Source organism: Schistocerca piceifrons, chromosome 8, assembly GCF_021461385.2.
Source record: "Schistocerca piceifrons isolate TAMUIC-IGC-003096 chromosome 8, iqSchPice1.1, whole genome shotgun sequence".
Taxonomy (NCBI): domain Eukaryota; kingdom Metazoa; phylum Arthropoda; class Insecta; order Orthoptera; family Acrididae; genus Schistocerca; species Schistocerca piceifrons.
The window spans coordinates 393,776,547-393,801,803 of NC_060145.1; the positions used below are offsets into that span (position 1 = coordinate 393,776,547).

The 25,257-nt window shown below is 36.7% G+C and overlaps 1 protein-coding gene across 1 annotated transcript in view; it reads left to right on the plus strand.

The window, feature by feature from the left end:
- Positions 1–14,038, plus strand: part of LOC124712374 — an 84,708-nt gene extending 70,670 nt beyond the window's left edge. Inside the window, exons 5-13 of the mRNA XM_047242670.1 lie at positions 2,405–2,524; positions 2,907–2,942; positions 4,867–4,992; positions 5,602–5,728; positions 7,130–7,385; positions 8,324–9,636; positions 10,100–10,328; positions 11,896–12,020; positions 13,326–14,038. Coding sequence (XP_047098626.1) covers positions 2,405–2,524; positions 2,907–2,942; positions 4,867–4,992; positions 5,602–5,728; positions 7,130–7,385; positions 8,324–9,636; positions 10,100–10,328; positions 11,896–12,020; positions 13,326–13,483 — 2,490 coding nt within the window. The 3' untranslated portion in view covers positions 13,484–14,038. The remainder of the gene's footprint in view (positions 1–2,404; positions 2,525–2,906; positions 2,943–4,866; positions 4,993–5,601; positions 5,729–7,129; positions 7,386–8,323; positions 9,637–10,099; positions 10,329–11,895; positions 12,021–13,325) is intronic.
- Positions 14,039–25,257: the final 11,219 nt, after the last annotated feature.

Sequence of the window (25,257 nt, forward strand, 5' to 3'; positions counted from 1 at the left end):
ATACCAGCTACGGACGCAGGTGGGAGGACACTCATAAGCTAAGTCAGTCTTAGCTACCAAAGAAAGCCTCCGCCGGAAATGCGGCTACCACCCTGTAACCTGTGCTGACTGAGACCCCGCAGTGAAAACTGACAGCTACTCGCGACAGCCCAGTCTGATTTGCTCCTGCATATATTTCGCCAGACCCGCTCCCTGGTGTGCTCGCCCGAATGCGACGCCGGGGGAACTGTCTAGTTGGCGCCAACCCGGGAAGGCACCCGACTGGTGCAGACGCAGACCCACCTGTCGGCGACTTCTGGAACCTCAACGCTAACTCTGCAGCGGCGCACGACGGCAGCGCTATAATATTAAGCGTCGGCCTGAGAAATGAAAATGGGAGGGAAAAACGAAATGTATACTTAAGAGAGTTACGGCTTCGTAATAATTTTCGATCCGGCGTCAATCCTGCAAATATTTCTGAAATTCATTTTGAGCAGTTCTGTATTATTGACCTCGACTGTACTGTTCGTTATGTTTATTATAATTTATAAATACGGTATCCCACATTATTGTCAATGAAGAATACCACTATTAGTTTTCGGCTAATAAAACCATGAAGCAGCGTTCACTGCATATCAAGTAGATAGAAAAGTTATCGAAGAGGTGTCACATCGAAAGGTTTGCACCAAGCTGGGAGCAACACAGCAATATTGTCAACGATGTATAGTCTACAAAACTAACAATAGCTCTATTTAATTGCCTGTACAGTAATAGTTATACAGGCTGAAGTAAAAAGTGAAGCTCCCATCAACCCGAAGGTTGGTTGGAACATCACAACGTACCTATATACACTCATTGTGCTATTTACGTGGTAGTAGTTATAAATTTTAATTCTTGGTCTGTTAAAACTTTTTTTTCTTCGTTTCTCATTTCTCCTACGATCTAGATATACCTTCAAGCGTATCAATACCGCAAGCGCGAAGTTTCTTAAAATAAAAGTGTGGCTTTCGTTTTCCGTAATCGGTTAACAAAATTCCGTGATCAGTTCGGTAGAATAGTGCAGCAGTAATTTTTTAAGTGAAGCTAAAGCTGCTTTTTTCGCTGATCAGTGCCGACTGACGACCCGAGCTGGAGGCACCAAGCTCAGAGGGGCGCAGTGCAAATATTTTAATGGTCTTACCAAGAGTGTCAGGAGAGCTTTAAATCGTACGTGGCTTGTGACTTTGTGAGGCAAAATGGTTACGAATCAGTCCTGCCCACATCATTGTCCACCTGAGATGGTGATCATCTTCTAATGACCTCCTTTATTTAACAGTGGAATAAGCTTAACGTTTCTACCATAATAACTTTTGATACGCAGTGAATAGCAGGTTCACCCCAGAGACCAAACTATTCTTTCATCGTCCATATAAATTACAATTTTTATCGTGTTCCGATACTTGGTCAGTAAGTTAATTCCTTGTGCTAAAGGGAATATATAAGGGCCTACAAAAAAGTTTCCATTCAAAAGCTGTACTGTCCAGAATCAGTATGCCTAGCAGGCAAAATCACTGTGAGCATTGAGACAATCATCCCACCAATGCACCAGGCTGAAGATACCTGCTCGGTAAAAAAAACAGTCTCCTGTTGTGTGAAGATGTCCAAAACTGCCCACTGCACATCCTAACCCAACAGGAATCCTCACCTCTTTTCTAAGAGACCAAAGGGGTGATAGTTGTATGAGGAGAGGCAGGACAGGCTCTTGAGCGTCTCCCATTTGAGTTAGTATAACTTCTGCATTATGACATTTGTGATATGGGGATGTGCTTTTATCCTGAAGCAGTAGCACCCTTTGTCGCAGTTTTCATTCCACATCGGTAGTTTTTGACAGACATGCTGCCCCACATACATTCTTCATTGTATGATGGATGTCTACCAGAGTTCGTCTTTCAGCAGCCAAAAATAACAGCATATTGGCCCTGCATTTGGTAATAACATTGCCACAGTACACATTTTCTGCATTTACTGCTTGCACATCAGAAAGACACAAATGCCACATTAATCCCTTGTCTGCATGTCAGAGCTTACATACCTGCACCAGAGTCTCTCTACATTGCATGTATGCTGCAACAATACCCTAAAATGGAAACTTTTTGATCGTCCCTTATATAATCTTCTTTCAGGTAAGCCTACGATGTGGACTTCTGTAGCTACCCATGACTTAGTTTCATACAATTATGTGTTGTTTGCCACAGATTGGCTCATGCTTATTTCATCTCTCTTCTGTTTATGCATTTATGATATTGTTTATTTATGGAATAACTGAACTTTATTCTTGTAAGCTTTTATTCTGACTGATTCTGTTTATTTCTACGCCAAAGACCATTTGTGCTGCACATTATGCAGGTAAGCAGTTTATTAACTTTACCATTTTCTTTTATTTTAGGTACAAGGTGTTTGGAGTACTGGGTACATACCACCAGGAACCAGATTTGGTCCTCTTGTTGGAGAAGTTTATGCCAAGGATGCTGTTCCCAGCACTGCCAACAGAAAATATTTCTGGAGGGTAAGTACTCAACATGACATGTGTATGTATAGTAACCAACGAACCAACAACCACTGTTGTTACCTGTAACCATGGCACAAATTAACCACCTCCCAAAGGCATCAACTAGAAGGTGGCTGGGCTTTTACTTTCATTTACTATTGCTGGAGAAGTTAATGCATTGTTTGGGTTTCTTTATGTGTTAAAAAATCACGATATGGTGAATACATAATACACTTCACACAAAACTTTGCATCTTGAACAAGCTGTTACACATTAAATTATATCAGACAATCTAACAGTAATAATAATAAAATCTTTGTGACACTGGTGTATGGGTTTGTTTTCTTATTGCTTGTTTTTCCACTTCTTTTCATGTCATCCTTCTAAAACACACAATCAGGTGCAAATTAAAGAAGAACTGGGACACTGGCCTAAGGTACAATGATTATTATTTTCACATATCTGAAACTACTCACAATTAAATCACAAGGATAATATGTAAGCTAGTTAAAAGATAGAAATTAAGGCACATATACAATAGCAGAATTAATTCTGGACACTTTGTAGAGATTCATTGAATATTGCATTCAGGTGTCCACCAACATCATCAGAGGTCTTGTGGTTTGATCACTCTGAACCATGAACTGCCTATGGCCTCTTGCAGCTCACTCTGGTTACTGGGATTCATGAAGCCATAATTTTCAATCTTGACCTCAAGTTCTCAATTGGGATGCAGAGGGGAGTGTTGCCCGGACAGGTCAGCACACTAATCTGGTGGTCAGTAAGCCATTTCTTATTGATTCTAGTGCTGTGACATGGTGCATCACCTTGCTGAAAGTTGCACTGATGTCTATTGTCTGGAAACAAATCATGGGTATGTGGCAGCAATTTGAGCACTACAACCTCCTCTTGGTGTTTTTGTTGCAGATGTTGCCCTGTAACACTTTCAGACACCCATTGCCATGTCTTGCAATGCAGCCCCACATATTGAAACAGATGGTATGCTTCATAGTGGCAGTGATGCACTCAGACAACAAGTCTTCATTTGGTCTACAATGAATGAATTTAAATCCACAATTTTCAAAGATACTGATCTTAGTCTCGTCGATTCTAATGATTCTAACCCCATTCTCTTACATCCACTTCCTCTGTGCTAAGGCCCATTGCATACATTTCTGCCTCTGCATTTTGTTCAGGCAAGGTTTATTTCTGGGAGTCACTGTTTGTAAACCATCTTCACAAAGTTACGATCTGACTGTTCGAACAGAAACTTCAACCTCTGAAGTCTTCAACAAGGCATGAACGTCTTCAGAAAAATGTCAACAATCTTAAAGTCTTCATTAGTCAGTGTTGGTATTCTGCTGATTATTTGAGCAGTTTTGGTTAACCCGGTTTCTTCATACTGCTTGCAGATTTTCCTCACACCCAACTTTGCAACACCTGCACCCATGCTTTTTGCTATTTCTTCATAAGTGCAACCTTCTTCATGAATTATTATTGCCTTACTCCTTTTACTCTGTGACCAATCAGCATGTTATGGCCCCAGAAGCGTAATTTCCAATACTGTCTTCTGTCTCAGCTCACTTTAAATAAATCTTGCACTTCAACAACAATAATGTATTGCTTGCTTCTGTAGCTATAACAGTGTTCAGCATACTTTTTCTTACTATAATATGCATTCCTTGTTTGATCTGTCAGAACAGAACAAATGACAGGCTTGCTTTGCAGTTGCACAAGGATGTAAAACAGTGAAGTTTTCAACTGCATTTAGTGAAGTTTATTCATCTGCTTTTAATAAAAATATAACATATTCTATTTTCTAAAACTGATAAATATTTAGTATACACATCATACAGAAAAAATAGAAGAATAGCTCATTGATTTAGTATACTACAGCTTACATGCATCTCGTGATGTTAACTGAATGAATGTTTCAATTAAGTGTCCAGAATTAAAACCATTGTGTTTAAAAGCAAGCACATATAAAATAAGATGTTTAAACAAACCAAAAAACTGTGGAAAGCAAAATGCACATGGAAATTATTATATCCTTCATTTTTCAAATCAATGCTCTATACATTATTGAATATACATGTTAAGAGTTTTAGTTTTCCTGCCTTTCATATACAAATGCATGCTTCACTTTTTTGCCTTTGTTACATATTTAAAAAAGAATAATGAAACAATATGAATGAAGTCTTCATTCCATTCATACATTGTATTCTGCCACATTCAGTACAAACATATAAATGACACCACATCATAGCTGATTAATTCCTACTGAATAGACTGATTAAAAACACATGTAATAAGTATTGATTACCCATCTATCTAAAATGCAACCACTTTTGTCATTTTAGGTCTACAAGGACAATGAATTATATTATTATATGGATGGTTATGATGTCAGCAAGTCCAACTGGATGCGATTTGTAAACCCAGCATATTCATCAGACTCTCAAAATCTGATTGCCTGCCAGTACAAGGTGAACATTATCTCCTTTTATACAAAAGATAGGAATAGCCATTTTCTTTTTATAGTTTTTCTTTTTATAATTTTAGTAAAAAGAAAGAAAGAAAGAAACAAGGTAAACATGAATGTGCAACATCAGACCCAAAGAAATTCATTTGTTAACTCTGCAAAATCAAAATTGTACTTTTTAAAACTTTTAACAGTGGGAAAAAAGTAAGACAGACTTTTTGGGAGATACACATAAAAGTAATTAATTAATGGAGGAAAAATGAATATGAACATGGAAGCAACAGTTAAAGAGAGAAAGCAGCTTTTGTCTTCAAATTACAGTAGTGTGCTCATTAATAAGAATTGAAGTAGGTGGAGGATAATTGGTCCATTACAACTCCTTGTCTTACGGATAATTCACCATGCATTGGAAAAGCATTGTATTATTCTGAAAACATCTAACAGGTTTATTTTTAAGTATTTAAAAGCATTTCTATAAAGAGCAACAGAGAATTTAATTTTTTCATTAAATTAAGAAATATTAGAAATTTTTTTAACTCTGTTTCAAAACTTCCATCAATAAAAATAGTTGCATATAATAAATTTATCATTTATGCAAAATTTCTTCTTACAGATGAATATCTATTTTTACACAATCAAGCCAATCCTACCCAACCAAGAGCTGTTAGTGTGGTACTGTCGAGAGTTTGCAGAAAGGCTTAATTACCCACTCACTGGGGAGCTCATGTTGCAGAGAATACGTAAGTCAAAATTTACACTCATTTGTGTGCATTTTTTGTTAGTCATCTTTATCTACATTAGTTTCATACATAACCATTTGTTCCAAGAATGTTTGAAGGAGGGGGTTGGCTGAGAGTTAAGGATTCATCTGCTAATGATTTTTTCATAATAACTAGGAATACATCTTCAGGACTGAGTATTAATGAAACTCCAAACAGCATGCTGAGAACTGATAACCAACTGTTTTGTATATTGTGGTGACAAAAGACTTGGGATAGTAATATGCACATATGCAGGTGGTGGCAGTATCACATACACAAGATATAAAAGAGCAACACTTTGACAGTTTTGTCATTTGCACTCAAGTGATTCATGTGAAAAAGGTTTCCGATGTGATAATGGCTACATGATGGGAATAAGTAGACTCTGAATGCAGAATGGTAGTTGGACTAGATGCATTTTGAAAATTGTTGGGAATTCAATATTCTGAGATTCACTGTTTCAAGAGTGTACCAAGAATACCAAATTTCAGGTATTGCCTCTCAGCACGGACAACCCATTGGCCAATGGATTTCACTTAATGACAGAGAGCAGCAGTTTGTGAGCGTATCAACTGGAACCCTGATGACTGGAAAACTGTGGCCTAGTCAGATGGGTCCGGATTTTAGTTGGTAAGAGCTGATGGTAGGGATTGAGTGTGGTGCAGACCCCACAAAATCATGGACTCAAGTTGTCGACAAAGCACTTTGCAAGCTGGTGGTGGCTCTGCAATGGTGTGGACTATGTTTATATGGAGTCTACAGCGTTCTCTGGTGCAACTGAGCCAATCATTGACTGGAAATGGTTATTTTCAACTACTTGGAGACTATTTGCAGCCATTCACAGACATCATATTCCCAAATAATGATAGAATGTTTATGGACGACAATGTGCCAGTGGGCCACAATTGTTTGCAGTTGCTTTGAAGAACAAACTGTACAGTTTGAGTGAATGATTTGGCCACCAGATCACCCAATATGAAGCCCATTGAACATTTATAATAATTGAGAGGTCAGTTCATATGGCTACAAAGGCAACATGTCTCATTATTTTCTGCAAGGGACTTCCATCGACTTGTTGAGTCCATACCGTGTCATGTTGCTTCACTATGCTGGATAAAATGAGGTCTGACACAATATCATGACATTAGAAGGTATCCCACGACTTTTGTCACCTCAGTGTGTGCTCACCCAGTGACACCATGACAAAAAAACATTTGTATTACTGATACCTGACACTCCACAACACAGAACAAATAACAAAGTAATGGGAACAAATATCTCAATATAAAAACATATGCATTTTCTGTATTGAAACTGGAAGCATTCTCTGCAAGGACACAATGACTTACCAATTAAGTGATGCACAATTTTATGAAACAGGACAGCAGGTTAATGGTGTGGCACCTCCAGCCTCACTGCCTGAAGTATCAACAACAGCTGCAGCCAGCCCAACGCGGCCTCCCAGTAAGGATGCTGGAGCACCATATGAACCAAGAACCACACAGTTCACTCCTACAGCAGATGGTTCTGTGCGTTCTGATGAGGGCTACCACAGCAACGAATACCATGATGATGCCTTCACACCACCTGAGGACAGCAGTGATTCAGACAGTGATAATTATGTCCTCGATTTCAGGTGAGGGATTAAAAGTATGATTAAAATTATAAAGTTCCTGGAAATAACATATCCATAAAGCTCTCAGTTTACTGAACTTTCATACCAGCACAGAATAAAATGTGCAATGATACAGTTTAAAGCAGTAGTCTCACATTTACAAAAAGGCTGGTGAGCATGTGGTGGGAAGAACAAAGACATCTCCTGTTTTGAATTTAAATATAATGCTGATTTCCAAGGTTATCATTTTCAGTATAACATCCATTGCAAATATCAATTCATATTTACATTTACACTACTTCAAAGTAGTAATATTCCGGCTTCACTGAGTTCTGTTTCAAAATATAAATGTGGGTGTATTTGTAATTTGTTTCATGAAAGCATTTTCATGTGTGTGCAGCATATAGTGAAAACTTGAAAAATTACTTATTATTCATGTTACTGTAGCACAAAATTTTCGAATAATATATTTGACAATTCAAACATATTTATATACCACAAGCTCCCCACAATATGGTCTACTGACATGACATACACATGTTATGCCCCACACGATTTTTGAAAAATATTTGAAGAACATTTCAGCTATCTTGTGGTATTTTCAATTGCACAAATGTAAACATGTTGAGTAATTGCTAATGGCCATATAACACTTGAAAAATGCAGAGGAAAAAAGAGACTACATATTATAAGAATAACAAAGATACATTACAGGCAACAAGAAAGGCATTTTATATGCTTGTACCTATTAATTTATATGAGTTGTTTATTGATCACAGTTAATGGTAGCATGTTTAATTCTTTACAAGAAGTAGTTTTTTGTAGTAAATTACGTTGTAAAAATAGCTTCATTATTAGAATGTTATTAAATAATGTTACATTATAGTAAAAGTGTAAGGAACATTTTTGCTTTATAAATAAGTGGCAATATTTAACTATATTTTTTTTCTAATTTTCAGTAAGAAATCATCCCAAAAAGAGACAAGTGTTGTTGTTGAACCACCAGATGTTCAGAAAAATGAATACCGGAAAGTAAAAATCAAGATAACAAAAGCCTACCATTACAAAAGTGCCAAGAATGAAGCAGTACCAGAAACAACTGTTGTCGCAGACCACGAGAAGGAGAGGTTATCGCCTGTCGCTACAGTTCATGCACCACCAGCACCAGTAGCGGTGCCCAAATCTGAAGTACTAGATGCACCACCCACCAGTACCACATCTGTCATTGTCAATGAGTCATCACTGAAAAAACCATTTTATGAGCCAGATGTCGTACGTGAGCCTACACCACCAAATCGCCACCGTGTAAGTCCCCTCGGAGGCACGAGCATTCTCGAAAACATACTGCTGCGTAACAGGCCAAATGCAGGTCAGCAAGCAGAAGTCAGTGAGAGAAGTAATAATAATGACGGTGGAAGCAACCCACCACATGCCACACCACCACCACCATCTTCACCGACAGAGATGGCATATTCTTACAAGAAGTCACATCGCTACGGACCACTTCCGTGCAGTCCAGACTCTAGTTCTGGTGCAGGTCACATCATCCCACAGCAGCCCCCACCACCTCCTCTACCCTTATCACCGGTTCACCAGCCACACACGATCCACCACCCCGTACCGAGACATCGATCACCACGTACACCGACCCCGCCTCCTCCACCTCCACCGCCTATGTTATACAGCCACCCTCAACCCATTGCTGTACCTCCTCACCATCTTGATGTCTCATATTTACCTTCTACAGCTGGTCCAGCAACTATGTTCAATACCCATCAGCCTCCATATCCTTATGGTTTGTATGCCACTCCAGCCCCTCCACCACAACAAAATGGGCACCATCCTCATCATCCACCACCTCACTTACCAACTCCTTCTTACTCGCCACCTCATCTACTCCATCCACCTACTGTTGTTATGCACCACCCCAATACGAGCAGTCATCAGATGCTAACTCCCCTTCAACCATCTCCTCCTTCTTCATTGTCACCAGATGGCAGTGCGGGAGTAACACGGAGCAACAGCCCCCACAGCCCAAACAACACTGCTACAGGAAATGGGCGTGGATATCGGTCTCTCCCTTACCCACTGAAGAAAAAAGATGGAAAGATGCACTATGAGTGCAATGTGTGCTGCAAGACCTTCGGTCAGCTGTCAAACCTCAAGGTCCACCTGAGGACACATTCCGGGGAGAGACCATTCAAATGCAATGTTTGCACAAAAAGCTTCACACAACTTGCACACCTGCAGAAACATCATCTAGTCCACACAGGTGAGGATTAATTTTAAAACAAAACTTTAGGACTAAATTAGCATGAATTATTTCTTTGATGCCACTTTCTAATCATACCAACTTGAAAAACAATAGTAAGAATTTCTTTATACTATTTCTTATAACAATTAACGATGATAAAATGTTATTTCTGAACACGTATGTTTTATACTACCACCCCCCTCAACAATGTTAGAAGATCCAAAGTTAGATGACAATGTAAATTATTCTTGGTTAGTTGAAGGCATTCATTATTCATCCCATTTGTAGCACTCAATATTTGTAATGCATATGAATTATTAAAATTATTTTTTAAAATATTTTAGCTTTAATAGATATATTTGTCAGTTGTTTATTTAACAAATACTGTTCTAAAAGTATTAATTTCTAGAATACTTGTGGTAACAATCTACTAAACCAAGTCTTATGGCTTACACTAATATCTTAAAAACAATTTTTCCAGGAGAGAAGCCTCATCAATGTGAAATTTGCCAGAAGAGGTTCAGTTCCACATCAAACCTAAAAACTCACTTGAGACTACACTCTGGTCAAAAACCTTATGCCTGTGACTTGTGCCCTGCTAAGTTCACACAATTTGTGCATCTAAAATTACACAAGAGACTGCACACTAACGAACGGCCCTATACGTGCCAGGGTTGTTCCAAGAAGTACATCAGTGCTTCTGGTTTAAGGTAAATTTTATTTTACCTTCTTGTACTAGGAATATTATGTTTATATGTAAAAATAATTAACTCTATTACTTTTGTAATGAAACTAGTTAGTTCATCCAAATTGCCACTCTGTGTTAGACACCACATAGTCAACAAAACAAGTAACATTTGAAATTCAGGGACGGTGGTGTCATAGGCACTAGATTGTATTTGTAGTACCACACAAGTGACTTAAATTACAGGAAAAAGATATTTGAAATATTTTTGTGAATTGCATTTTTTATGTATCACTGTTTATTAAATTATTAAAGACAGTTCATAGCTTTGTTTAATGTGCTATTATGGCCTAATTCATGTGGTTTCATCAAAATATATTCAGATCCTACTTAAAAGCTAGCAATGACTATGGAATATTGGGAAATTTCCAGCTGAGGTGAAAAAGTTAACTAGAGAGAAATAAAATACCACCACTGTAGTTGAAAACTCTATGAGATAGTAAGAAAACTGTAGTGCTCTAGAATCATAAAAAATAATCAGGTACTAAGCATATCCATTTTATCTTTAATAGCAAGATACAGCTTGTACTTCGTCAGATACTTGCTGGAAGAATGAATCTAGATTTTATTACATTAGGGAATTAGGTTAGGAAATGGAAAACTAAAAATAATGCATGAATTTTCCTATTTGTGCAGAAAAATATCTGACAATGGCCAAAGTAGAGAGGATATAAAATTGACACTCACAATATAAAGAAAAAGTTTCTGAAAAATATAAATTTATTGACACTGAACGTTTAAATTTATTTTATACACAAATTTGTATGGAGTATTGCCTTATATGGAAGTAAAGTTTAGTTGGAAAAACAAAGATGATTTGTTGGGTAGAATGGGTAACTAATGATGAGATATTGGGTTGAACTAGGTAGAAAAGAGCTTTTTGGCACAACTTTACTAAAAGAAGGGATATGTTGATAATACACATCCTGAAGCATCGAGGAATAATTGACCTGATAATGGAAAAGAGAGAGAGGGGGGGAGGGGGGGGGGGGAGGGAATGAGCAAAAATTGTAGAGGGAGGCCAAGGCTTGAGTACACTAAGTAGGTTCAAGAGGGCTTAGGTTGCAGTAACTGTGCTGAGATGATGAACGTTGCACAGGATACAACAGGATGGAGAGCTACATCAAATCAGACTGAAGGCAACAACAACATGCCAAGGCAGGAAATAGTAATACAACCCAACTGTTAATGAACTTATTAACATTGAAAATATTAAATTTGTAGCAGTGTTATGCTTGGTAGTCACAGGTAAAAGGCTGCTCAAGGCTAATCTTGAATCTTTACAAAACTCACTGTGAAAAGGTGCTGAATGAGAAGATGTGGAAACATTGGTATTAAAAGAAAGATAGAAAAGTGATTCACATTTACGAATGAAACAAATAATATGTATTAATTTCTGCTATGGAGAAGGAGATTGATTTCACAGTTATTTATTCATCAGTTTACCTCTGGCACAAACATTTAATATGCAATAAGGTCTCATAATATTGTGCATACAACTAAAGATGTTTAACATACCATTGCCTTTCCAGGACACATTGGAAAACCACAAGCTGCAGGCCAAACAACATTGAGGAAGAGCTGGCATTAGCAGCTGCAGCGGCTGCCGGTTCCCCCCCAGGATATTATGAATACAATAGTATGGATGTCAATATGGGTGAGCTGATGCATTTCATGAACATTCATAAACTTCATTCATTGTAAATAAATGCTGACTGGTTTTACTAACATTTCCATCATGGAAAAGTCAATAAACAGAGAAAATGAAGTTTTCTAGTCACAAAATAATTTAGGCATTCCCTATAATCTTTTATCTTTCTTCCCTCTCAATACAGGGTATACATAAAATCCAGGAACACTTTCAATTATTTATTGCACAAAAACTAAACATTATACAGATGTCATACATATTGCATTTTAAAGAGAAACTGAAAGTGGTTTTTTTTTTTTTTACAAACATTCAATATGTGAACCATGAATGATCCGGCAGACATCAATATGGTAATCGAATTCTTGCCATACCCGCCCCAGCATGGCATCATCGACTGTGCAGTCACTTCCCATATTCTCACCCAGAGATCTGCTACATCACGTCGTAGAGGTGGTACATACACCAGATCTTTAATGGGTGCCTACAGAAAAAAAGTCACACGGAGTGAGATCTGGTGATCGGGGAGGCCATTTCATAAAACAGCTGTCCCCTTCTGTATCATGGCCATGTTTGCGACTAGCACTGACTTTCAGAAAATTACCAAACTATGCTGTGGCAGTATACATCGATAAAAAAAAACTTTCAGGGTTTCTCTTCAAAATGACGTATGTATGATATTCGTACAATGTTTGGTTCTTATGCAATAGATAATGGAAAGTGTTCCCAGACCCTATGTACACCCTGTACTTATTATTTTCTATTGTACACAAAATTTCTTAGAAGTTTAGGGCATATCACAGCAGCATCAATACTTTTTTGTCTTCTTTTTTTTCCTTTTTTTCTGTCTCTTGCAGTTTAACAGATTGACATACATTAATTTGGTAGAAGTGTTGTTACACATGATAGCAAAAGCAGATGACTGTGTAATATGTTGTTCATGTGTTCAGTTTTATGATATTTCATTAGATTCAAAAACTGGATGCATGGTGTAAATACATATATGACAAGACATACTATTTCTAATTTTCAAGTTAACCCAGTATTCTGTGATCTTTTATAAACTTTTCAGAGATACTTCTTTTGAAGATTTCAATTCTGAGTTGATACAAGTACAGTAATATTTCCTACAACTAGTCACATACATCAGTTTTACCAAAATGATGCCCTATACCAACAGTGATTTTTAATCATTTTTATGTTACTGGGTATTGCCTATGCCCAGTTGTTTCTGTGTCTATATTTTCAGTATTTCCTGACCATTTCAGAAAGTTGTGGCTGTTAGATTATATCCTCCAATATTTCATGTTGCAGGAAGTCTTGAAAGAGAGATGCCAGAGATGGACTCAAAAGACTCTTTCAGCAGCCAACAATCCCAGCACTGCATTACGACTGCCAACTTGGGATCACAGGAGCCACCTAGGCCAAGTGTGATAGAATCTTCACAGCCACATGTTATTGAATGCACTTAATGTGGAATTGTTAGTGTTGAATACAGAAAAATGACTCATGTGGTGCAGCCAGTGTTAACTGAACCAACACATTAGATGTACCTCCATTTTTCTGTGGTGATGTTCTTAGTTACATTTTTAAAAGTTCTGGATGTTTGCTTCCCATGATTAGATGTTATGTGGTAGAACATTCTTTGAGTGTATAGTTCATATCTTGTAGTGAGAGATATCATTTGTAAAACTGTGATTGTGGACATAAGGTCACAAAATGCAGACATCTGTTATAAGGGTCATTACAAGAATGGATGATATTAGCATGTGGTGTCAGTGCAATAACTGACTCAGTTTCAGTCTAGTGAAACTGGGGACTATTATCTCTCTGCATTCGTGTTTCACCACCAAAGCTCCTCAGATTTTGCTTAAGTATCAGTAGGATGGTGTTTAGGTGCTATGAAGTAATTTTTCTTGATGCACTAAGAAAGCAGGCTGTAGGATTAGGAATAAATGTTCCTGCAGAGGTTCTGTTGTAAATTTGTATCTATTTGTAAAATATTTCTGTTGCACAAACTGTATGTTATCACACATGTGTCTCCACTCTTTTCCTCTTCAGCTATTGATCTTAAGAAAAGGAAGAAGTGAAAATTTCTCTCCTCAGATAATACTGTAAATATTCAGAGTATTTAATATATTTATATCAAGCTTGTCCAATGTATGTTTCTGGGAAACATGTCATTGCACATGTTTTGCTCTCATTTTATTGTAATTGATGTGATGAATGTTCTAAGTACAGTAATGACTTTTGAAGCAGTTATTGGTGCCAGATAAAACTGATAGTACATATAGGGGTGTAATGCCAATATGCACAATAGTTATTTCTCTGATCTTTAGTTTTAAAGCCATACAGATATATGTAGCTGAGTAATATCCTGCTATGTAGCTGCAGTTACTCTCTTAAAAGTATTGACATGTAGACAGAGGGATATTTATTGTGTGAAGTAAGGCAGTTCTGTGGAAAAGTGAAACAACTGTTACACTTCTTCCAATTTAATTAAGTTTGGTGAAACGATATTCCAAATAGATGCTGTTAAATGTACTTACACTCCTTAGACCAGATATTCCACTGCCCATAGATAAGTAAAAGTTATGAGATACCACTGTCAAAGAGCATAAAAGAATCACGTGCATATATGTGCATCAATGAGGGAACAGTTATAAGAGGTCATTTTGTCATGTGTCCTGAGAATCAGGACTGTAAAGCATTATACAAGTGAAGTGCTGAATTCATCTAGAAGTACTCCACATCTGAGGTGAATATAAACTGAAAAACTGATATGAGGACAAAAGCCCACCGACAACTAATTCAGAAAAATGTTAGAAAAAAAGAAGAAAATATTCAAAGCTACCTTTTAATACTAGGGTTAATGACAGCATTTCCAGTTCAAAGCGTGTGTTTAGAAACATAACTGCAATATTTGCTCATTTGTCTTAAAGGGGTTGCATAAACACTTGTTTCCTGTGCAAGTAGACAGAATGATTAATTGTTAAATGTCCTGCCATCAAAGAGTTTATTTAATGGTATATATTAGTCATATGTAATGTATATTTATTTTATTTATTTTTAAGTTAAACCCAAAGTTTGTTTCTCATGGAAACATGTATTTGATGTGTTGCTTTTGTTTCTCCATCCAAACAGAGATGGATCTTTTTTAAATAGATGGCTCCTCTTTATGAATTAAAAAGCCTTTATTTAGTATGTACCATGTACACCAACATTAAATTTTTAACTGCTGTGGATGGTATATTTATTCAAGGAAGTATACAGCCTGGAAGCGGTGTTCCTAGAGCAAAACAGAGAATGATCTCATTAAAGTTATTGATCACGTAGATCTAATCCAAGAATTTTTTGGAAAAAATGCTTTTCTACAAGACAAGTACTTCTGTTAAAGTACTGTGTGAAAACAGCTATATAATTATATAATATTTTATTAAGATAAACATTTGAAAAATCGTGTATTTGCATCACTTAAGCCCACTGAAATAAATTTGAAAGTCTTTTCAGTTAAATTCATAGAACATTTATTTGTAAGTCACAATTTTGTGCATTTATTTACATGTACACAATTAACATGTTTGTTAAGTGACTCAATTCTGTGTGATTAGCTCATACTTTTAACTTGACTAAAATGCACTTTGTGCTTTCAACCAATTATTTTATCATCATGTGAATACTTATTATTGTTATGAGCTTGATTACCCAGAAACTGAAATTTATTTTAAAATTTTGCTGTCCATTTCTGTAGGCTTATGCATCAGTATGATGCTGTATTTGCCTTTTCAATTTTAATGAGTATATTGTCCTGCCAGCAAATTGTACATATTAGCTAAATATTTATTTCAGAAAATGTGTGCATCATATCCCATTCCCCATATTTAGATATATTTCTCATGGTCTTTAGAGAGAGAGAGAGAGAGAGAGAGAGAGAGAGAGAGAGAGAGAGAGAGAGAGAGTGTGTGTGTGTGTGTGTGTGTGTGTGTGTGTGTGTGTGTGTGATGCACACAGATGTGTGTGCACGTGTTTGCAGTGATGATGGCTTTGTGTAATTTATTAATGCTGTGTGTTGTTGATGAATGTCTACAAGTTTTTGAAAATATTGCTACACATTTTTTTACATTTTAGAAGTCTGGCCAAGCTAAAAGTGTGAAACGTTTCCTACTTGTATGCCAGTATGCCAGTTCTTACCATCAAGTGCATACATTAAGTATTACATGTAATTCACAATAATGTAAGTAAAGATTGTATTGGTAATGTTGACAAATTTGCTCAATATTACTTATGTATATAGTAAAAATGAAGCTGTGAATATATTCATATAATTTTAAATATGTAATTAATTTGAAGACATTTATACTCTACTGGTGAAGTATATATTATTATGAGAGTGAACTATTGTACACATGTTTCATATTTAGACTTGTGCATCATTTTGTGAGTAGTCAGACTTGTAAAATGTATTCTGAGACTTGGCACCATAATGGTATTTCTTCACTGTCATCTTGTAAATGTCTCATTACTATGGTAGTATTATTTATTTTGTTAATTTAAAAGTAAATGAAAAAGGTGAAATCACCTTCTCTGTAAACAAATACAGAGTTCCATGACTGAGAACCATACTGTTTAAGAAAATAAATTGTTTATAATAACTTGAAACTACTGTTATTTCTACAATATCGTGTCTTTATATCGTAGAAACTGCACATTATGCAATGAACTCTCATGTTAAGCTCATATAGAATAGAAATGTTGATTGTTTTATTTTAATCTTTAGGTGTGTCAGTAATTTCAGCAATTCGACAGGCAGAGGCGTGAAGCTTTAAAATATCTGACTATGTGATGGAGTCTTCAGCTACAAAAGGAAAAATAATCTCTGCTATATGAACTTTTATTGCTGTCTTTCTTGAGTCTTTTATGCTCTGAAGATCTGTACTGAGCTGACATATTGATGGCAATAAAATCTGATTTACAGTTAAATTATTATATTTCTTTGAAAATATTCCAGTGCCTGAAAATCCTTATCTTATATTGCTGGAACTTTATTTTACTTAATGGATGAAGTTAGATTTTTGTTATGGTAGGAACTAATATCTTAATAATTGCACAGGTGTCCAAACCATACAAACAATACCATCAGGCTTGTATACCGTGATTATTTGGCTATTGTTTTGTACTGTATGGTGGTTCAATAATATTCCATTCTAGTCTTTGTCTAACTTTTTTGTGATTCACTGGATGTCTGCAGAGGATAGGATCAAAGATAAATATTCATGGTGTTGAATGTTGGTATTCTTAAATCAGTTCCTATAGTTCAACCTTTCCTTGCAAGAGGGCCCTATCAACCTCATCTCCTTTTCTCTGTACCAAGTATTATACATTATCTCTACTCACTGGTTTAGTATTGAGTGGTCCATATTAGTTACTTAAAAATTTGAGCTTATACATGATAAAATCAGTCTCTAATTTACATTCCTCAAGCAATCCTAGCACTAGGAAAAATGCATGCTACTTGACAACACTCTGAATAAGTAGCTCCAACCTGGTTTGCAATGCTGACACCTTTGTTTTCACTCCTAATGTCCATAATATTTACATCACCAACAGCCAGGGAATGTGCCACACAGTTTTCATAAGTTTTGTGACCACACTCTATTAGGCACCATACATGGAATTGAAACAGTTAAAAAATTTACTACATTTAGCCCAACTGCTGATTGTAATCTCTTACTTTAAGGTGATTACAATGTTCTAGAAGCTTGTTTTAATTACATATGGTCACACCTTAACAAACTGGCTTCATAATTTCTATCCTCATTCCAGTTTTTTGGTCCTTGCACTAGCCTGTTTTGCTTCCAATTTTAGTAGTTCAATAGTAATTCTCATTTTAATGTACTTGGTAATCACAGTAATTTGACTTTTTAAAATATTTCTCAAAGTATTTGCCCAAGCAGCCTGTCAGCAAAATGAATGCTTTCAAGTTATGCACTTTGTCCCTCAAACTACTTTGTAACCAATTTTTAGCCAAGAGCACTTTCTTCAAACTTTCATATGACTCATACAACTCCAATACTTCTGCTGACCATAGTGCTGCATTTTATGGCATACTACAGTTGTTGAACAGCAACAAACTTCAGTTCTTCATACTAGCAAGTCAGCAATACTTCACAAAATGATCTAATAAACACTGTTGGCTAAATTTCTTTCTTTGTGCATTGCATGTACAAGAGCTCATTCTGCCCAATTCTGCAGTGTGATTTATGCATTTTTAGTCTTCTACTGATTTTCAAGTTGACTGATTTCAAAGCTTAAGTTTGGTATTCATTACTACTTACTGTAAGCATATTGTGAATTCCCATTTAAAGTCTCTCGTGACACTGTTCCAAGAAGGAATGAACAGTCTTCAGGGATATGACAGGAACAATCATTTGAAGCAAACAAGCCTAGTAAATGTAGGCTCTATCAAGTATACCTTAAGAGCTATGAGTACTTGTTCAGTACAAAAGGTGTTTTTCAAAGTAGTGAAGATGAACTAGTGCTTTCTTTGCCCCCTTGTTTTGGTCCATGTGACCACCTCTCAAAATACTGAAAGTAAAGAACTTCCAGTAGAAAATATTTGTTTCACAAAGATGAAGAAGTGGTCAAAGCTCTTAAAGTATGCATTTTAGAGCCCATGTTTACTAGACTTATTTGCTTTGAACAACCATTCCTGTCATATTCCTCAGTACTATGCCATTTGCATAAATGTTTACATCCTCCTCTAGGTTCACACTTAAAAACCTACCGTCTCTTTCATATTGGCAGTATACCACTTTTGTTGCTCTGATCATCTCTGAAATTAAAACTGTGATTCATGAGATCACTTTGTACACACTCAGTGATTATTGTAAGTTCCATGAATCATCCATCACTTAGTCCTTTTTTTATTTGACTTCTTACCTATGTTCCTGTTCTAGCCCAAAATACAAATTCTGTCATTCCAACTTGCATCACCAACTTTTATTCGGGTTTACATTTCTCTATGTGCCCTCACAAATAGGCTCCATTAATCATGGTGACATTTTTTTTAATAAGAAACAGCCCACATCACAATTCAGGTAACCAGTTTTAGTCTATAAGACCATCTTCAGAGCAAAGCCTCCAAATGACATAAGCCAATTCATGGAGCTGCTGTGTAGTACCAACTGGTACTTGTCACACAGTGCACTAGTTAGTACTACACAGCAGTTCTGCAGATCAACTCCTCATGGCTTCTGGAGGCTTTAGTTTGAAAATGATCATACAGATTGAAACTCATTACCAGTATTAAAAATTAATAAACTATTGTGATCTAGACTACTTTTTATTAAAATATAGGTATGGTCATTGTGGGTCACCAGTTACATAAAAAATTATGATGATAAATCTTTAGTATTAATTTTAGCCAGTTGATTTTAGACTGATAGTCCACTAGAACTTTGTTGTGTCACAGCTTAATCTCAACCACGACAACAATTTACTAATGTGTCAACAAAACACTGGGTCTCTATAATAGTGGGAACCTAATTTGGCTGTCCTAAACTGTCCAGAAAGCATAGACATTGGTGATTCCCAGTGCTGGTTGTTCTTTTAGATAACATCATTTCTTTCCACTTTGGCAGGCTTGGCTTTATTTAAAACTGCTACCACATTTTATGGCTCATTCTTGAAATTGAAAAAAACAATAAACTTTAGTGTTTCTATCAACAACTGAAATTAGTGTTAGGAATCGCCATTGGAACATTAAAATCAAATCCTGTTATAGTTCCTAAATATAGCCTCCATGCATAAATAAAACATAGTTCCAGCAATATAGAATAAGGCTTTTCAAGCATTATATTTTCAATGAAATATTGTAAATTGAACTTTAAATCAGAATTTTATTCCCTAAAGACATTAAGATACAGAGATTTTGAACACAAAAAATTTAATAAAACAGAGCAGGAACAGATAATTGAGATGTGATTCTTCTTCCATAACAGCTCATACCAGCTCCATAACACAGTTTGAGATTTGGTGCAACTGAACAGACTGCCAAATTGTTCAAATTACTGACATGTCGAAGACACGAATGAAACTTGTAAGGACACAATAGGAGATCATTACAATTGGAGATTTCATGTACAACAGCAAAAAATCTTGACATGAGTAGTTTTCAACCAGAGATACCAAAAAAATGAGCTGAAGCACAGAGGTTATCAACAGGTCATCTTCCAGAGGTCACCAAAACTGCACCAATACAAATAATGGAAGTTACCTTCCTTTGCAAATTTAAAAAACACAGTATGCAGAAAACACTGTTGGCCAGAAATACTAATGGCTTCATTCTGCCTTAGTGAAGGAAGAATGTATGTCTAAGAGTAAATAGAAAAATATATCTAAAAACAAAGATGATGTGACTTACCAAACGAAAGTGCTGGCATGTCGATAGACACACAAACAAACACAAATATACACACAAAATTCTAGCTTTCGCAACCAACGGTTGCTTCGTCAGGAAGAGGGAAGAAAAATGTTGTTATGGAGGCAGAATGAGATACTGTAGCACTTCACTTCAAAGAAAGGGAAATTTTTTTCACACCAGTTCAAGTAAGATACAAGCTGTAGGTTTAAAACCTTTCCTTTGGGGGATTTTAATCTTCATGGCCATAATTTTAGTTTTCTTTCCATTTAATATAATTTTCCAAGTCACTTATCACACATTCTGCATCTATACTTTTATTTCTGTAACAGTAAAAGAGCATTGTAGTTCTGCATTCACTCTGCACCTTTAAGGAAACTGAAGTATCATTTGTCCTGTGTAGGAAAAAAATTAACATGTGCAGAATAAAATCTGAATATTCAAAATCCAGATGGCTTACTGACAGTATAAGTTTATAACATGCAGTAGATGGAGAATCATTATTAGGAAAGGGTTGAGATGTAGTATTATGTGGTGTTCCTCTTTCTAGATGAAAGAATTTCTTTTTTTTTTTTTTAATTGCTTCATAACAAATTTAGAATGTAATAATCATAATTATTTCCAGCTGGACACAGTCCCATACAAAGGTCCACTGAGAGTCTTACTTGTATAAACAATTTTATTTGCAAAGGATCTCTAGCTAAAAAGTACAGGTAAGTTAAGAAAGAAAAACTACCAGGTAGGAGCACCACAGACCTGATCAAGGAACACAAGTGCTAATTTCCAGACTCCAATATTCCTTCATCTAGCAAAGAGGAAAGAGCTGTAATACTGAAGACATCACTTTAACTAAATTGACTCAGTTATTACGAATAAGTGCAGTGAAAACAATGAAGTGTTGTCAGTAAGTTGGGTAGAAAAAGTAACTGAGGGGGCGATAAGTATACCACACACAACTCAGATTACTTAGCTCTGCAGTCACTATTAGAATAATACACAAAACAGAATTTGAACTTATACTCTCAGAAACAAACTCCGACATGTACAAACCACACAATGTGTTTAAAGGTTTTTCAGTTCCTTGTCATGTTGTATTTTTTTGTATACTCAAACAGTCAATGACTTCCTTAGTCATCACTGTCAGGAGTTAACTTTTTGTACAAACGGGTCATGTGGTACTTTAGTATTGGTGGTCAAATTATGGCTTGGAGACATTACAAAGTCATGATCCCCTCTATGTACTACCATAAATTACGTCAATGTCTGTGATGGAAGAACATTAGTAACAAAGCTGAAACCATTAGGTTGAAAATAACTCAGTTTATTTTTGTTTGATGAAACAAAAACCTTATCTTTTGCACCAGCCTGCTGAGATTCTGTCATTCATGAAGCTGCTGAGATCTGAATGTTCAACAGGAATTTTAACCAACGCAGTGGGCATATCTGTTGTGGCTCATGAAAGTAGGCTCTCAGTACTGAAAGACTGCAAAGAAATAGGCTGAATTATCTTCCATCTAAGACATTGACAAAAACTGGTAGCATGTCTCCATGACATAATTCAACCAACTACAGATGAAAATACCACATGCATAAATTAGTGTGACAATTCACTCCAGATTATGACAACACAGAAATCTTCAAAAGTTTGAGTATACAAAGAAATCTTATGTTGGTGTTAATTTGTAAGCATTACTCAATCTTAATGAGAAATAGTTGGCACTAAAAATTGTAATCTCTGTCTTCTCTTAGACCAGATAACGGACAATCTCAAAAGCAATTTTGTAATTGAAGACCACAGGGGAAATAGAGAGGTTCTATGTGAGTGATTTCCATTGAGTTAACTAGGCTCTTTCTAGAGTAAGTAAGTCCAAAAGACAACTGACGAATAAATAAAGTTTCATTTTAGAACATTCCTCACCTGACAGATGTCCTGCAGTAACTAGTTGTCAAATGTCCATCATATGGTTGCTAGGTGTAATCTAGTTTTATACCAAGTTTAAAAATAATGTATGCAACTGAGCATCAGTTAACATGAAACATTTTGACATTTATGGTCATTAATAATAACAACACAATCATCATCTTTGTGAGATGTCATACATAATATTGTCTTGTCAAAATCACAATCAAATCCAGATCCAAAGGCAGGGTCATCAGTGAAGTACAACACTTAGAACTGGAAGCACGTTCATTACTGACAATAAAGTACAGTCAGAACAGAACTGACCACTTGGACAGAGAGTGCAGCTATTTACACAAACATCGAATATTCCAGAATGCCTATATTTATACAAAAGTCAAGTATTCCAGAATATAGAAACATGGTATTTTTCAGGAACCTTCCAGAAATGATAAATACTAAATAACTAATTGCTGGTGGTTGGGTTTGAATTGGTGACACATAGAACACAAGCCAGCAACGTTAACCAGTATGCCACATGGCATGCACGACACTTCGCTGCATTGCTCCCCCTCCTGTTTCAGAACTTCTTGTTGGAGCTGACTACAGTATCCTGGATGCAGTTCTTGTCAATGGTCCTCTGCATCGTGACTCTGGTGGATCCCTGTATGTTGGTCATGCTGTTACATCCTCTTCTCTATGCTGAGCATTGAAGGTAGCCCATCCCACAAAAGCTTCATCATTGTTGAGTGGGTCTTAAGTTTCCTTGAACCTCCCATCATCAGCCTGGGCCTCTGAACTGTAGTCAGCCTTTGAGTGGAGAATATGGATGATGTCCCTACGTTTTTGTTTTCTTGATGAAAGGTCATAATCCTCTACTTCATAAGTGATGCCTGACAAGCAACGAAGGATATGATACTATTCAGAGTAATGATTTAGTAACTTTTCTGATTGTATCACCTTCCACACAGGTGTGAAAATACAAACCAAGTCTCCCTGGCTGTATCTCACTGGTTGGAGCTTTGCATTGTAGTGCTTTCAGTCACTCTCCCAGGCATCCATGGTCCATATGTGAACCAGCTGCCTTGCTTTTTGGTTCTGGTGGTGAGTTGTTTCACATAGTCATCCTGAGTATCACCTTGTTGAAACAGGAACAGTGCATCCAATGGCATTTCAGCTTCATGACCATAGAGCTGAAAGAACAGTGTGAAGCCTGTAGTGTCTTGGTTCATTGTGCTGTACGCAAATGTCATGAAGGTCAGTATTGCATCCCAGTCTCTACATTTGATGTCAACATGTATTGAGAGCATATCTCCTAACATCTTATTAAAGTGTGAATAGTAGGCAGTTGTCAGCCTGTGGGTGATGTCACAACATGAAATTATCTCTGGCATTAGTCTAACCGGAAAACTCTTCCACAATCAGAGATCATCGCACAAGATAGCCCATGCTTCAAAATGAAGTCTTCTACAAGGAACTTTGCAATTTCTGGTGCTTCAGCAGGTGGCACAGCTTTGGTGATGGCATAAAAGTAAGGTAGTCAATGCAGACTATTATCGATTGATTCCCATTTCCTGGCTTTGGGAACCTCCCCAAGATGTCAGTTTCAGTTCAGTGGAATGGCACTGATGTAGGCAGGACTGGCATCAGATGCCTTGGAGGTAACTGCAGCATGTACTCCCATCATTGGCATTCCTTACAGTGGCTCAGATAACATCTAACGGATTAGAAGAGACGTGGCCAGTGATACCTGCATCTGATACTTCACAAATCCAGGAGCATTGTAGAAATATTTCAGGGTCACTGGCCACAGGTAAGGTGGAATCATGAGCAGTCATTAGCACCTCTTTGGCTCATAGTTCGTCTTATACAAAGTTTTGTTTATTAATTGGAATACTCTTTTGGTCAGTTCCTTACTCTTCAAAGCTCAGTAGTTTTCAACAATGTTGGATCTTCCCTCTTTTCAGCAGCAATGTCATTTAATGCAGCAATTACTGAGATTTTGCCTGCACTGTTGTGCTCCCCCATCTGTACTAGAACTGTTCCTATCCCAAAACTGGTAACATTGGTGTGAAGTTCTACTTTGGTATTCTCATTATACAATTCTAGACCTGAATAAATTTTTATGTCCCCTTAAGCACAAGGAAAGACTTTCTTGTGCCTCATTCCAGGAGAATTTTGCATCTTTCCCCAGTAGATCTTGCAAAGGACATGCCTTAGTAAAGAAGTGCTTTATGGATTGCTGGTAGTACAAGCACTTTCTGAGAAAATTTCTCTCATCACAGATATGCCGAGGAGTTAGAAAATCTGTGATTGCTCTTATTTTCTCTGGACTGGAATAGATTCCATCGCCATTCACTAGGTGCCCCAAGATTTTTATTTCTTGGGTGACAAAAGGGCAATTTTTCGGTTTCAGGTGCAGATCTGCAATCTGAACTAACTTCCTTATGGTTGTCAGTCCGATATTCTTCAAATGTCTTCAATAAAAAGACAGTGTTATCCAGATACAAAAGGTATGTTGTCCATTAAGATGTCGTAGCACGCTGTCCATCACACATTAAAAGGTAGCTGGAGCATTACACAGTCAAAACGGCATAACTTAGCACTCATAGAGGTTGTCAGGAGTTATGAAGACAGTCGTTTCCCAGTTAGCCTTATCAGTCTCAATTTGCCAGTAGTCCACCTACATGTCCATAGTTGAGAAATACTTTGCTCCTTTCAAGCAGTCCAGGGAGTCATTAATACATGGCAGTGAATAGACATCTTTCTTTGTGATTTTGTTCAGTAATCAGTGTCTTCACAAGGAGCACTGGAGAGGATCAATGACTCTGAAGTTTCAGTGATGTTATCTTGCAGCAGCCTCTCCACTTCCTCTTTGGTTACCTGTCATTTAGTCAGTGACACACTGTATGAGCATTGGCCAATTG